Genomic DNA, 15489 nt, shown 5'->3' with positions numbered 1-15489 from the left:
TGAGGCAGTGGCACCCCTCCAAACTTGGGCCTTTTCACCCAGTATTCACTTATTGGCTTATGGCACCAATACCGTATCCCTGAGTGGTGTCAAATTGGCCTCCACGGCAGCCATGGACGCCATGAACCTGTGGGTGATATGGCGGGTGAATCGGAACAGATGACGAAAATGACCCAAAATCCAAAAAATCTCAAAGGATACCATATGAATTTTGCCCAAAATCCGAAGGTGACCGATTTGGTCCAAACTTACCTCACAGGTAGAGAGTCTGACAAAGTACAAAGCAAGGTAGACATGAACAGCCTTAGCCCAAGGGCGTGGCGGTGGCACCCCTCCTAACTTGGGCCTTTTCACCCAATATTCGTTTTTGGGCCTGTGGCACCCATACTGTATCCCTGAGTGGTGTCAAATTGGACTCCACGGCAGCCCTGGACACCCTCGACCTGTGAGTGATATGGGGGGTAAATCGGAGGAGGTGATCAATATGACCCAAAATCCAAAAAATCTCAAAGGAGAAAACCATATGAATTTTGCCCAAAATCCGAAGGTGACCGATTTGGTCCAAACTTGCCTCACAGGTAGAGAGACAGACAAAGTACAAAGCAAGGTGGACATGAACAGCCTTACGCCAAGGGCATGGTGGTGGCACCCTTCCAAACTTTGGCCTTTTCACCCAGTATTCACTTATGGGCCTGTGGCATCCATACCGTATCCCTGAGTGGTGTCAAATTGGACTCCACGGCAGCCCTGGACGTCCTCGACCTGTGGGTGATATGGCGGGTAAATCGGAGCAGGTGAGCAAAATGACACAAAATCCAAAAAATCCCAAAGGAGAAACCATATGAATTTTGCCCAAAATCCGAATGTGACCGATTTGGTCCAAACTTACCTCATAGGTAGAGAGTCGGACAAAGTACAAAGCAAGGTAGACATAAACAGCCTTAGCCCAAGGGCGTGGCGGTGGCACCCCTCCAAACTTGGGCCTTTTCACCCAGGATTCACTTATGGGCCTGTGGCATCCATACCGTATCCCTGAGTGGTGTCAAATTGGACTCCACGGCAGCCCTGGACGTCCTCGACCTGTGGGTGATATGGCGGGTAAATCGGAGCAGGTGAGCAAAATGACACAAAATCCAAAAAATCCCAAAGGAGAAACCATATGAATTTTGCCCAAAATCCGAATGTGACCGATTTGGTCCAAACTTACCTCATAGGTAGAGAGTCGGACAAAGTACAAAGCAAGGTAGACATAAACAGCCTTAGCCCAAGGGCGTGGCGGTGGCACCCCTCCAAACTTGGGCCTTTTCACCCAGGATTCACTTATGGGCCTGTGGCATCCATACCGTATCCCTGAGTGGTGTCAAATTGGACTCCACGGCAGCCCTGGACGTCCTCGACCTGTGGGTGATATGGCGGGTAAATCGGAGCAGGTGACCAAAATGACACAAAATCCAAAAAATCCCAAAGGAGAAACCATATGAATTTTGCCCAAAATCCGAAGGTGACCAATTTGGTCCAAACTTACCTCATAGGTAGAGAGTCGGACAAAGTACAAAGCAAGGTAGACATAAACAGCCTTAGCCCAAGGGCGTGGCGGTGGCACCCCTCCAAACTTGGGCCTTTTCACCCAGGATTCACTTATGGGCCTGTGGCACCCATACCGTATCCCTGAGTGGTGTCAAATTGGACTCCACGGTAACCCTGGACGCTCTCGACCTGTGGGTGATATGAATGGTAAATCGGAGCAGGTGACCAAAATGATACAAAATCTAAAAAATCTCAAAGGAGAAACCATATGAATTTTGCCCAAAATCCGAAGGTGACCGATTTGGTCCAAACTTGCCTCACAGGTAGACAGTCGAAGAAAGTACAAAGCAAGGTAGACATGAACAGCTTTAGCCCAAGGGCGTGGCGGTGGCACCCCTCCAAACTTGGGCCTTTTCACCCAGTATTCACTTTTGGGCCTGTGGCACTCATACCGTATCCCTGAGTGGTGTCAAATTGGACTCCATGGCAGTCATGGACGCCCTCGACTTGTGGGTGATATGGCGGGTAAATCTGAGCAGGTGACTAATATGACCCAAAATCCAAAAAATCTCAAAGGAGAAACCATATGAAATATGGCCTAAATCCGAACGTGACCGATTTGGTCCAAACTTGGCTCACAGGTAGAGAGTCAGACAAGATACAAAGGAAGGTAGACATGAACAGCCTTAGCCCAAGGGCGTGGCGGTGGCACCCCTCCAAACTTGGGCCTTTTCACCCAGTATTCACTTTTGGGCCTGTGGCACCCATACCGTATCCCTGAGTGGTGTCAAATTGGACTCCACAGCAGCCCTGGACGCCCTTGACCTGTGGGTGATATGGCGGGTAAATCGGAGCAGGTGACCAAAATGACCAAAAATCCAAAAAATATCAAAGGAGAAACCATATGAATTTTGCCCAAAATCCGAAGGTGACCAATTTGGTCCAAACCTGCCTCACAGGTACAGAGTCGGACAAAGTACAAAGCAAGGTAGACATAAACAGCCTTAGCCCAAGGGCGTGGCGGTGGCACCCCTCCAAACTTGGGCCTTTTCACCGAGTATTCACTTTTGGGCCTGTGGCACTCATATTGTATCTCTGAGTGGTGTCAAATTGGACTACACGGCAGTCCTGGACGCCCTCGACCTGTGGGTCATATGGCGGGTAAATCGGAGCAGGTGACCAAAATTATCCAAAATCCCAAAAATCTCCATATTAATTTTGCCCAAAATCCGAATGTGACCGATTTGGTCCCAACTTGCCTCACAGGTAAAGAGTCGGACAAAGTACAAAGCAAGGTAGACATGAACAGCCTTAGCCCAAGGGCGTGGCGGTGGCACCCCTCCAAACTTGGGCCTTTTCACACATTATTCACTTTTGGGCCTATGGCACCCATACCGTATCCCTGAGTGGTGTCAAATTGGACTCCACGGCAGCCCTGGCGCTCTCGACCTGTGGGTGATATGGCGGGTAAATCGGAGCAGGTGACCAAAATGACCCAAAATCCAAAAAATCTCGTATGAGTGGTGTCAAATTGGACGTCCTCAACCTGTGGGTGATACGGCGGGTAAATCAGAGCAGGTGACCAAAATGACCCAAAATCCAACACCAACACCCCCCCAAGGCCCAGTACTTTGATGTAGTGGGGGGGCTTCCGGTAGCAAGGACGGGCTGAGCTGTGCCAGCCAGGTGCAATCATACTGGAGAGGTCAGCCCTAAGTTACCAGAGGAAAACTGAGCCAAATGTTTTTTTTTTTTTTTTTTTTTTTTTACTCTTCTTTTTCACCATCTTTCTCTAATACTTGTTAAGGAAGGTTCTGGTATCTTGGTGCCTCCCATGCTACATGTCTGAACCCAGTCAAGTGGGGATGTATACCGCGAGGTCACTACTCCCTGTGAGGGCCGAAAGCCCACCGACTGGGGAATATATGTTTGTAAACAAACGTGGGCCAGATCAATTTAGTGACAATGAAGGGACTAACAAAAATGTAAAGATTAGAAACATAGATATGAGCAGCACAATAGGTGAGGATAATAATTTCCATGAATTTAATGAGGGGGGGGGCGGATACCAACCTCCCCGACTGGCAAGACTAGAGGAAAAACTTGAACAAATGACCGAACATTGGGAGATTAGGTTCAGTAGAATGTCAAAAATTGCACAAAGGGTTGAAAGATTGGAAGAACTAGAGAAGGTGAACAAAAACTTAACTAATGAAATAGAAGAACTAAAAAGACAGTTAAAAGAAGTAAAAGAGGAGAATGAAGAATTAAAAAGGAACAATAAAGACAATAAAGAGGCCATAGCAAAAGAAGCACAGGGGTGGAGGAAAATACAGGAAAACAGTAAAGTTGCATTTACTGATATAATTAAACAGCAAATGAAAGAACAACCTGAAGACTCAGTTATCAAAGTGATGAGACAGAAGGAGAATATTGTAAGAGACTTAGCAGATAAAAAGAAATGTATAATTATATTAGGAATGGAAGAGAAACATAACCCAGATAGAACCACAAGAATCAATGAGGAAAATGAAAAAGTAAGCAGATTACTAGAATTAGTTCAGGAAGATGAACCTGAAATAATGAAACAAATTGAAAAGAAGTTTAGACTCGGAAAGTATAGTACAGATAAGACCAGACAAATTAAGATTAAATTCAGATCACAAACAACAGCAGAGAATATCTTAGCAAAAACAGGGAAGCTAGCAGCAAGTGAACAATATAAAAAGGTATGGATAAAAAGAGAAATGAATAAAGAGGAAAGAGAGGAAGAAAAAATGAAAAGGAAAGAAGCTAAAGAAAAAAACAAGACCAGAACGGAGTCAGAAAAACAAGAATTCTACTGCAGAGTAGTGAATATGAAATTGAGGAAATGGACCATAACAGAAACAAAAAAGAAACAGAGAATACAATGGAAATAACAGAAAGTTAAAAGTGTCCTACACAAATATAGATGGATTAATAACAGGACTGAATGAACTGAACGAGCATCTGAAGGAAATTGAACCGGACATAATGGGAATTGTTGAGACAAAATTAAAAGGTCCACTACCACCCAACAGCATAGGACACAATACATATAATTATTGGATTAGAAACAGAGATAAAACAAGGGGGTGGAGTTATGTTCCTGACTAAGAAGGATATAAACGTGAAGAGTGTCACATATGGAAAGAATAGAGATGATTATGATAGAAGTAGAAGACAGAGATAAGAAGAGCAGAAAGTTTGTAATAAACTACGTGCCCCCAAAAACAGCTTCGTGGGAAGAGAGTGAACATAAAAGTATGTTAGAAGACACAAAAATAACACTAAACAAGATAATGGAAGATGGAGGAAGAATAGTTATGATGGGTGACTTGAATTGCAAAGAAATCTGCTGGGAAGAGATGACTGTAAAGGGTGGAGAAGACTCATGGGGAAATGTTCTACTTGAGATGATTATTGACCACACAATGACACAATGGATCCAAGAGAACACTAGGTATAGAAATGAAGAAGAACCATCGAGACTAGACCTAATAATCACATCAGAACCTGAAATAGTGGAAAAGATAGAATACCAGGCACCAATAAGTAAAAGTGACCACATATTGATAGAACTAGGACTAAATGAGAAAAAATACATGAAAAGAAATGAACAATATAGAAAAGGAAGATTGATGTATGAAATTTTTTTTTTTTTTATAAAATAAGAGAATTCTTTCAAAATGAAAACTGGGAAAGAATACACAAAGAAGATACAACAGTAGAAGAGAAATGGAATATTTTGACAAAAATTTATAAAAAAAGGAGTGGAAAAGTATGTCCCAAGACAAAAACAAGAAAAAGAATATGTAAAGTGCTGGTACAACAAAAGTTGTAGAGTGTTAAAAGACAAAAGAGACAAAACTTGGACCAAATTGAAGAAATACAAAAGACCTGAAAAATGGAAAATATATACTTGTTATAGAAATGAATATGTACAAGCATGCAGAGAAGAAAAGAGAAAATATGAAAAAGATGTCATAGCAAAATGTAAAGATCAACCAAAACTATTCTACAGATTTGTAAACAACAAACTGAAAAAACAAACAAGACTTGGAGAAATTAAGACAAGGAGGAGTTGAATACACAGAGGAAATAGAAATGGCGGAAATTATGAACAAGCATTTTAAATCAGTGTTTACAAGGGAGAATATACAACCGGATGAGATCAAATGGAAAGAGAAAGTCCCCCCTATGAAAGAAATAGAAGTAACAAAGAATGAAATAATGAAACACTTGAGTAATCTTGATGTTAGAAAATCACATGGACCAGATGAAATAGCAAACTGGATTTTGAAAGAATGCAGAAATGAACTGGCAGACAAAATACATAGCATAATAAATAGTTCCTTGAAAGAAGGAAAAGTTCCAGAAGATTGGAAAAAAGCAAATATAGTACCTATATATAAAGGAGGTAATAAAGAAGACCCTACCAACTATAGACCAGTCTCTCTAACAAGTACAATAGTAAAAACTTGTGAAAGAATTATCAAAAGTAAATGGGTAAAATATTTAGAAAAAAACAGCATGCTAAATCCAAGGCAATTTGGATTCAGACAAGGACGATCATGCGTCACTAATTTAATATGTTTCTATTCAAGGCTAATAGATATAATACAAGAAAGAGATAGATGGGCTGATTGTGCATTTCTAGACCTAAAAAAAGCCTTTGACAAAGTACCACATAAGAAGTTGCTTAAGAAATTATAAACTGAAGGAGGAATACAGGGCAAACTGCTTAAATGGATGGAAGACTTTTTGCAAGAAAGAAAAATGAGAGTAGTGATAAGAGACAAACACTCAAAATGGGATGACGTAATAAGCGGTGTTCCACAAGGAACAGTTCTGGCCCCAATAATGTTTGCTATATATATTAATGATATGGATGAAGAAATTAAAAGTTATATGAGCTTCTTTGCAGATGATGCAAAACTATTAAAAAAAGTGAACACGGATGAAGATTGTGAGTCACTACAGAGTGATCTAAATAAAGTATGGGAATGGAGTAGGAAGTGGGAGATGGAGTTCAACACTAAAAAGTGTAGTATAATGGAATTTGGAAAAAGCAAAAACAATAACAGGATCATATAAATTGGGAGAAGAAGGAATAAAAAAAGTAGAAAATGAGAAGGACCTGGGAGTCATTGTTATGAATAATATGTCACCTGAGAAACATATAAATAAGATTTTTGGAGAAACTTATAATTTAATAAGAACAATTAAAGTGGCATTTACATACCTGGATGAAGAAATGGTGAAGAAAATTCTAATCACTCTGATAAGACCAAGATTGGAATATGCTGCAACGATGTGGTCACCAAGTACAAAAAAATGTATAAAAAAACTTGAAAGAATACAAAGACCAATTACAAAATTGGCACCAACACTCTCAAAACTATCATATGAAGAGAGACTAGCAAAACTTGAACTACAGACACTAGAGCAAAGAAGAGAGAGAGAGGAGATTTGATAGCTATTTACAGAATCATGAAAGGCATAGAAATTATTGATAGAGAGAATCTGATAAAATGGGATGATAGAAATACAAGAGGGCACGGAAAGAAAATCAAGAAAGACGGCTATAGAAGAGATGTGAAAAAGAACAGCTTTCCTCACAGAGTAATAGACAGTTGGAACAAGTTAGATGAGAAAGTGGTGTGTGCAAAAACAATACATGAATTTAAAAATAGTTTAGATAAAATGAGATATGAAGACGGGACACCACGAGCATAGCTCCCCTTCCCGTAAAATACAACTAGGTAAATACTAGGTGAGAGTCTATCACAGTGGATAGCGCGGTAGACGCGAGGAGCCTGGGCCCAAGGGGTTGGTCGTGGCACCCCTCCAATATTGGGAGGGGGGCTTTTCTCCCGATTTTCGCTTTTGGGCCTCTGGCGGCTGTACTATTGGCCTAAGCAGTGTCTAAGTGAACCCCACAGGAGCCCTGGCTCCCCTCAATGCATGAGTGAGGTATTGGGTAAATTGGAACAGGGAACCAAAATGACCCCCAAGCTCAGCCTAGAGGGAGTCGGCCACAGTGGACGGGGAGGTAGATACAACGATCCTAGGTCCAAGTTCCTTCCTCTACATTCTACCCTGTTAAAACCCTAACAGAATTGTTGGTCCAAGGATTGCAGTAGAAATAGCCTTATTAGGCATACCAACTGTCAAGGAGCTAATACCCACCCCCACCCACATGGAACTAGGGAGAAGAAAGTGATATGGCAGAACTATTTTGGAGGTTGTATACATAAGACTGACAGACAAACATGAATTCAAATCTATATATGATAATTGAAATTAAGGACACAGATTAAGTTAGAACTGTAAATGATTTTGAGAAGTATGTTATATTGGAGAGTAGGAGACGGGAACCAACAAGCATTGCCCCTTTCCTGTATACTACAGTTAGGTAAATACATATATAACAGGACCCCATGAGCATAGCTCACTTCTTGTGGGTAAATATGCATGGGAAAACTACAGTATAAGGCAGAGGTAGTACATTTTTTTGAAATGCCTTTTTATACAAAATATTTTGCACTCACCTTGAATTTGCTTGTATTAACAAAGAGTGTCCAGGGTTGAACAGTGTCTCTTCTCTTATGCAGCCACTCCATTGCAGCTGGAGATGCCATCTGCAGCTGCACAGGCAACTGCATTATCAAATCGAGATAAATTTATCATATGTTATCAACTAAATCTAACAAATCTATCTGTTTTTTGCATTATCATATTAAAACAACAGGGCAGGACTTGCAGTAATGGTTATAAACTGGACAGATTTAGATTTAAAAAGGAAATTAGCAAGAATTGGTATACTAAGGGTGGTCAACGAATGGAATAAACTTAGTAACCATGTAGTAAGCGCTGAAACTATCAGTTGGTTTAAGAAATGATTAGACAACTTTATGGATGGGGATGGCAGGTGGTGATGGATACAGAGCTGCCTAGTGTAGGCCTTATGGTCTCTTGCAGTCTCCTTCATTCTTATGTTCTTATGTTTATGACTGGAGACAAATCTCTGCTCAGAGTAATGCTGATCATTCCTGAAATTTAACTATCCTTCACTTCTGCTGCCTTCCTTAAATCTCTCTTTTATCACCTCTATAATTGAAAAATTGGTCAACAGTAACAATACAGAATATCATATCCTATATATTAAAAGTTAATATTTTCAGTCTTCACTTGCCATTTTCTTTGCTTCCTACACTTTACATCTCTCATATGCACAATCATTTCTTCCTCCTATCCATTCTTCTTTATGGCCAATGCCTCACTCACCTCTTCATTCTATTGTTCACTATCCTTTCTTCTGCTTCTATCCATTCACCTTATCCTAGACTCTGTATATGCACCTGGTATAGTTGGAGTTAGTATATACAACATATAACATTTCATAATTTTTCTTCTTCAAATAAATCAATACAAGAAAACCTACCCTGTTTTATATACAACTTCCACCCACTGTATGGACAGGGGATTAGTAGTAACACTGAAGTAATATGATGCTGATGTTGTGTGGAACCTTGTGGCCGAGTATCACTTCCAACATCAGAACCTTGTGAAGAGTTTCAGTGAGGTGGAAGATAAGAAAAAGTTGCTACCTGAAATAAAAAAAAAAAAAAAAATAAGACAAATAAATGAATATATAAATACATAAAATAAATTAACAATAATAATAGCAGCAATAATGATAATAACAGTAAGTTTAACCATCTATAATAAATTTCTTTAGTATTATTCCAAACTAAAGTATCAATTTGTCATCCTCTAACAAAAACAGCTTCCATACTTACCTCCACTTGCTCTACCACTTCTCCTGTCCTCTTTCTTTCCATCCTCTGTTACTTCTCCAACTTCCTCTTCATCCTCCTCCACCTCTTCCCCACCAGTTTGATCCTCTTCCTCCTCTCCCATTATCATCTCTCTCAGAGTTGTCAGCAATTTATACAAGGATGCCTATTAGGTAGTTTTCCTTTCTGTACATGTATCTGTAAAGAATTACACAAAATATAGAATCCAAATATGTAAATGGAAAACTGAAAAACAAACAAGAAATAGAAAAACTGCGCCAAGATAAAAAAGAATTTACAGAAGAACTGGAAATGGCTGAAATAATGAACAACCACTTCAGATCAGTATTCACAATAGAAAAATTGCCTAACAGTGAAGTTAGAGAGAATTATCCCCAGCAATGAAAGAAATAAACGTAACACAAAAAGAAATCAGTGATCAAATTAAAACCCTGGATGTCAGAAAATCACATGGCCCAGACGGAATAGCAAACTGGATACTGAAAGAATGCATGGAAGAATTAACTGACAAAATATATGATATAATTAAATCATCAATTAAAGAAGGAAAAGTACCATTGGACTGGAAAAAAGCAAACATTGTACCAATTTATAAGGGAGGTGATAAGGAAGATCCATCTAACTACAGACTGGTCTCACTAACAAGCACAATAGCAAAAATTTGTGAAAGAGTGATCAAAAACAGATGGGTTAAGTACCTGGAAGAAAAATCTATACTGAACCCAAATCAATTTGGATTTAGACAAGGGAGATCCTGTACAACAAATCTGATTTGCTTTTACTCAAGATTAGTAGACATAATAGAAGAAAGAGATGGATGGGCAGACTGTGCTTTTCTGGACCTGCAAAAGGCATTCGATAAGGTACCTCATAGGAAACTAATAAATAAGATAGAGTCAAAAGGTGGCATCAGAGGAAAATTATTGGAATGGATGGAAGACTTTCTGATTGGGAGGAAAATGAGAGTTGTAATTAGAGAAAAATTCTCCAACTGGGAAGAAGTAAAAAGCGGGGTCCCGCAAGGATCAGTACTGGCACCGATCATGTTCGCTGTATACGTTAATGACATGAATGAAGGCGTGCTATATAAATTTTTTTGCAGATGATGCAAAATTACTTAAGAAGGTAAAAACGGAAGAGGACTGCAACTCATTGCAACAAGATCTGGACACAATATGGAATTGGACTCAAAAATGGGAAGTAAAATTCAATATTAAGAAATGCAGCATAATGGAATTTGGAAAGAGTAAAAATAGAATATAAAAAATTACAGAATTGGGGAAGAAAAAATAAATAAAACTAACTATGAAAAAGATCTTGGAGTGATGATTGGAAAGGACATGAAACCAGATAAGCATATAAACAAGATGTTCGGAGAAACCTACAACTTATTGAGAGCAATCAAAGTGGCATTTACCTATATGGACGAAGAAATGATAAGGAAAATACTTACTACACTAATAAGACCAAAACTCGAGTACGCAGCATCACTTTGGACACCCAGTACCAAAAAGAATATTAAGAAACTAGAAAGATTACAAAGAGCGACAACAAAACTAGCACCGACACTCGCCGAACTAACATATGAGCAAAGACTATCCAAATTGAACCTACCAACTCTGGAACAAAGAAGAGAAAGAGGAGATTTGCTAACTATCTACAGAATAATGAAAGGAATGGAAGTTTTAGACAGGAACGACCTATTAATGTGGGACAACGGTAAAACAAGAGGACACGGAAAAAAATTGAAAAAGGATAGTTATAGAAAAAACTTGAAAAGGAACAGTTTCCCACACAGAGCGATAAATACATGGAACAAATTAGACAACAAAACAGTATGTGCTAACACTATACAAGATTTTAAGATAAAACTTGATGCGGAGAGATACAAAGACGGGTCACCACGAGCATAGCTCCCCTCCCGTATATTACAACTAGGTACAACTAGGTAAATACATACAAATGCATTTGCATGCTGACTACTACCAACCCATGAGCCTAGTATATATTCATTCCACAAATTAGATAATTTTCTAAATGTATATGGACATCACTAATATTCTCCTTCTTACATTGATGTACTTTTTGAAAATCCATACAATTATCATATGATGTTTTGTAATCTATATACAGCTTCTGTTTGACCTACTGGTGCCCTTAATCTTGTAATATCTTCATTAGATACAATCTTTAACACTTTCATGTTGTTAACATGTATAGAAATCTGACATCAATACTCCTTTTGTTCATGATGGTCCTTTAAAATGGAGGAGGAGGAGGAGTTCTTGCAGAAAGAGAAGCAGATGAAAAAGCAGAAGAAAGAAAGAAGAAGAAGATGATGACGATGATGATGATGATATGCTTCAAGCGGGTCTATGTGGAAAGGATGAGAAACCTAACACTCTACAACCAAGTACAGGTCTTCTGCAATATATGATATATTGGTGCATGATAGTTTGCATATATGATTACCGGTACTCTATATCAACACCCTCATATCACTGTTTGACCAGTTTCACTTTATCAATCTATTTATTATCTATTTATTGTTATTTATATTATGTCTTTTATTTACTTATTTATTTATTCATCATTATTATAATATCTTTTTTGCATCCGACCTAGTTATGGAACAAAAAGTCTCCTGTTGGCATGTTCTGCCTTTGTAATTCTTCAATGTGGTCATCAATAGACTGATTTTCTACACTAGGTTACAGACAACATATGTAGGGGTTAAGGGGACCAGAGACATTCATGAGTAATACCAATCAGTACACATATGACACTTAAAACATTATTATAGATTTGCTAATACTACTAAAATGTTCATAACACAGGATATTGAGACCAAAACTTCAGCACCATCACAATAAGGAACACTGCATTATGCATCAGGAACAACAAAGTAATGCTAAGAGAAACTTAATATTTACCAAAACAGTACGAGTAGCATATCAGTGTAGTATCATTAATGATATACTACATTATTCTACAGCCGTATCAGTAAGTGTAGGACAATAAAGGGGGAGTCCATCCCAGGGTACATACATACATATACCAAGGCTTTTTCCCCCTTACAAGGGGGGTAGCCAAAAAGAAAAAGGCATAAAATCATTCCCACCCATTCCATCCCTGAATACACTCCACACCCCTCCACCCTCCCTCTTATCTTAGCACCTCCTGAATGACGGGTCATCCCTGCACCTTGTCCGCTGCCCTGGGTCAGAAGCAGTGTCGCAAGACACCATCCCAGGGCAAGAGTAAATATTAAGTACCGTGGGATAGAAGGTAGCAGGCCACCAACAATATCAACATGTTGTTGTTAGAGTGAATGCTACATTGCAGCTAGGGTCACCTATTAATTAATTCCAAATTTTACCTGTACCTCAGGACAGAGTGGGCAATTACACATTAGTATGAGCACCAGAAGAAGGGTACAGGGGACCAGTACTTGTATGAGTAAAACAACAAGGAGATCGAGGGAAAGGTCCAATTACCTTGTTGCCTGGTGCCTTGATTCACCAGGCTTGTATTATGATCAGATCATAACTGTTTTCAGACCATACCTGAGACATATACCATACTATGACAAGCGAAACAAAGGTGGAAACCAGTTTTGAACATCATCGTTATACTAAGCTAAACCTCTGAAAGACAAAAGGGAAGGTCAGAACAGTTATGAGTGAATGCAGATTTGGATGGTATTACTCATGGAGTCTGGTACCCCTCACTAGGCTAGTACATAAAATCTAGGCTGTTTTCAGTCCATAGCTGAGACAAATACTTATAGTAGTCCTTGACTTTTTTCTTGAAAGTAACCTTGCTATTTGACTGCTTAATGGACACAGGTGAGGTAGTGAGTTCCATAGTTGAACACCTGTGAGTTACAACAAAAGACCCTTGACTGTTCCGGGCTCGGTTCTCAGCGGATAACGTAAAATTACAGCTCACACATGAAGGAGCAGAATTATGAACGACATTGTTACTGTAAACATGATTTAGTTTTAGCTACTGGACACGATATTTTACAGGTAACATTCCTACTCTGTTAAATTCTTCTATACCAATGTGACTACGTTGAGGTAAATTTAGCATGAATCATATGAACTTACAACTTTGAACTTATTTAGTGCAACCTGTAGCCGAGACTGGTTTTTTCTGCTCAGACCAAAACAAATATTAAATTTAAGTGCTTATACACTATCAAAACTGCAAATATTTTATATTAATAATTAATCACATTATCAAGACGACTTTTACGATCGTCAAATAATACTAACATGAGTTAAACACTTAAATTCCTGACGACAAATTTTCGCTATTCAACCCAGCGATACAATTGTTTTTAAATCGGTGAAGGATTTGTCAAAACAAATGACGTCATCAAACATGACGTTTTCTTTGAGCAGCTTTCTTTTACGTTTTCTATGTGAAGGACACTTAGTGGGATAAATTTAAAGATATTCAAAGACAAAGCACTGATATACAGGCGTGGATCCAGGAATCTTATTTGGGGGTGGGGTGGGGGGCTGAACCGATAACCGATAACTTGAAACGCGCCGATATTTTAACCCCAAGAATAATGCTGTTGGCTTGAAGATTGGTCCAGAAACCTAAGTCTGCTTTGCTCGTAATTGTATGTGAAATCATATATAATTCACAAATATAATTAAAATAAAAAATCGTACAAAAAAGTGTTTATCCCCGGATAACCGGGGCGTTGGGGGGGGGGAGGCCCTGCCCCCTCCCCTCGTATCCGCGCTGCTGATAAATATATATATATATATATATATATATATATATATACATATATATATATATATCTATATGGATATATATTCATAGTGTAAATGGGCAGGAGGTCCCTCAAGCATACTTCATTAAAATGAATGGCAAGCTTGTTATGACAGAGCTTCTTGTCGTATTTTCTCTCTTTCTTAGAGTAATCTTGCCTTCTGTAGGCAGTAACCTTATAAATCTCCGTATGTCATGTTGTTCCATAGTCTTAAGGCTTCTTTGGCTTCCCCTTCTAGTTGTTTGGTTAGAAAGGGGAAGCCAAAGAAGCCTTAAGACTATGGAACAACTGTGACATAGACGAAGAAATAAAAAATAAAGCTGAATCCGCTTATAAGGTAATGATGGACTCTCATGAACAAGCTATCATTAATAATAACCGGAAAAAGCTAGTACATCTCAATGGAGGACAGCTTAAATATGCCCGTCCCTTAAAAGGCTACACAAACCTCACTGATAAGACCTTGACTGCCGATCAAGAAGAACTCCTCAATTTTGGACTAAACTGTCATATCATGAAGCCCCCCCAAAAACATGAAAAGCGCCTTGAGTGCGAGATCCTTATTGATAACGTCGATGGCTTTTTTCATAAATTATGTATGTTATTCCACAACATGACATACGGAGATTTATTAAGGTTACTGCCTACAGAAGGCAAGATTACTCTAAGAAAGAGAGAAAAATACGACAAGAAGCTCTGTCGTAACAAGCTTGCCATTCATTGTAATGATATATATATATATATATATATATACACACATATATACATATATATATATATATATGCATATATATATATATATATATATATATATATATATATATATATATATATATATATACCTACTAATCTATTCATCTTTTTTTTTATAGATTCTTTTTATTCGTTTGCTATTTATCTTTACTTGTTCTTCTTGTGGTAAATTATCCTTAGGTCATCTATTTTTTTCTCTCTCTGTCGCTCTGGCTCGAGTGAGATTTCTCCAATCGCCCACATCAAAGGCGTAACTAATGATTCTTGAACAAAAGAAAATATCTAGCAAACGCGCGACCGAGAAACCAGTTTCGTCGAGCCCATTTGACCAAAAATTCAGCTCTGCTTGTTGAGGCGAAGAAGACCATCAGACCCTGAAACTAAGTCCTTCTTTTTGTTTCATTATTTCGATCTTTGAGGAAAAATTGCTCATCTTTTTATCTGTGTCGTCGAATACTCTTCTCCTTTTCCCGGAATAACTTGTCAACGTCCTGTGGACCCGTGAAGTCGGTTGGATGCAACAGAAGAACAGAGTTCACTTGAATGACGAGAACATGTTCTTGTGGGTTC

The 15489-nt window shown here is 38.7% G+C and overlaps 1 protein-coding gene across 5 annotated transcripts in view; it reads right to left on the bottom strand.

Annotated features, from left to right (window-relative positions):
* Positions 1–13720, bottom strand: part of LOC143036476 (prenylated Rab acceptor protein 1-like) — a 55957-nt gene extending 42237 nt beyond the window's left edge. For 3 of the 5 annotated variants that reach the window (XR_012967364.1, XR_012967362.1, XM_076203870.1), the window contains exons 1-4: positions 13652–13720; positions 9354–9548; positions 8996–9161; positions 8103–8210 (exon numbers count right to left, since the gene is read on the bottom strand). Coding sequence is in view for 2 of the 5 variants with exons in the window: in XM_076203870.1 (XP_076059985.1) it covers positions 8103–8192 (90 nt within the window). In the remaining 3 variants the exon portion in view is untranslated. Of the gene's footprint in view, positions 1–2230; positions 2353–8102; positions 8211–8995; positions 9162–9353; positions 9549–11520; positions 11668–13651 lie in introns of those variants that run through there. The other 2 variants (XM_076203869.1, XR_012967363.1) reach the window with 2 other exon arrangements.
* Between the last annotated feature and the right edge of the window lie 1769 nt (positions 13721–15489).

This window comes from Oratosquilla oratoria, chromosome 20 (assembly GCF_046742065.1).
Source record: "Oratosquilla oratoria isolate Oo_2021 chromosome 20, ASM4674206v1, whole genome shotgun sequence".
NCBI lineage: Eukaryota > Metazoa > Arthropoda > Malacostraca > Stomatopoda > Squillidae > Oratosquilla > Oratosquilla oratoria.
The sequence above is the reverse complement of the archived record's forward strand: the minus strand, read 5'-3'. Positions and strand labels throughout refer to the sequence as shown.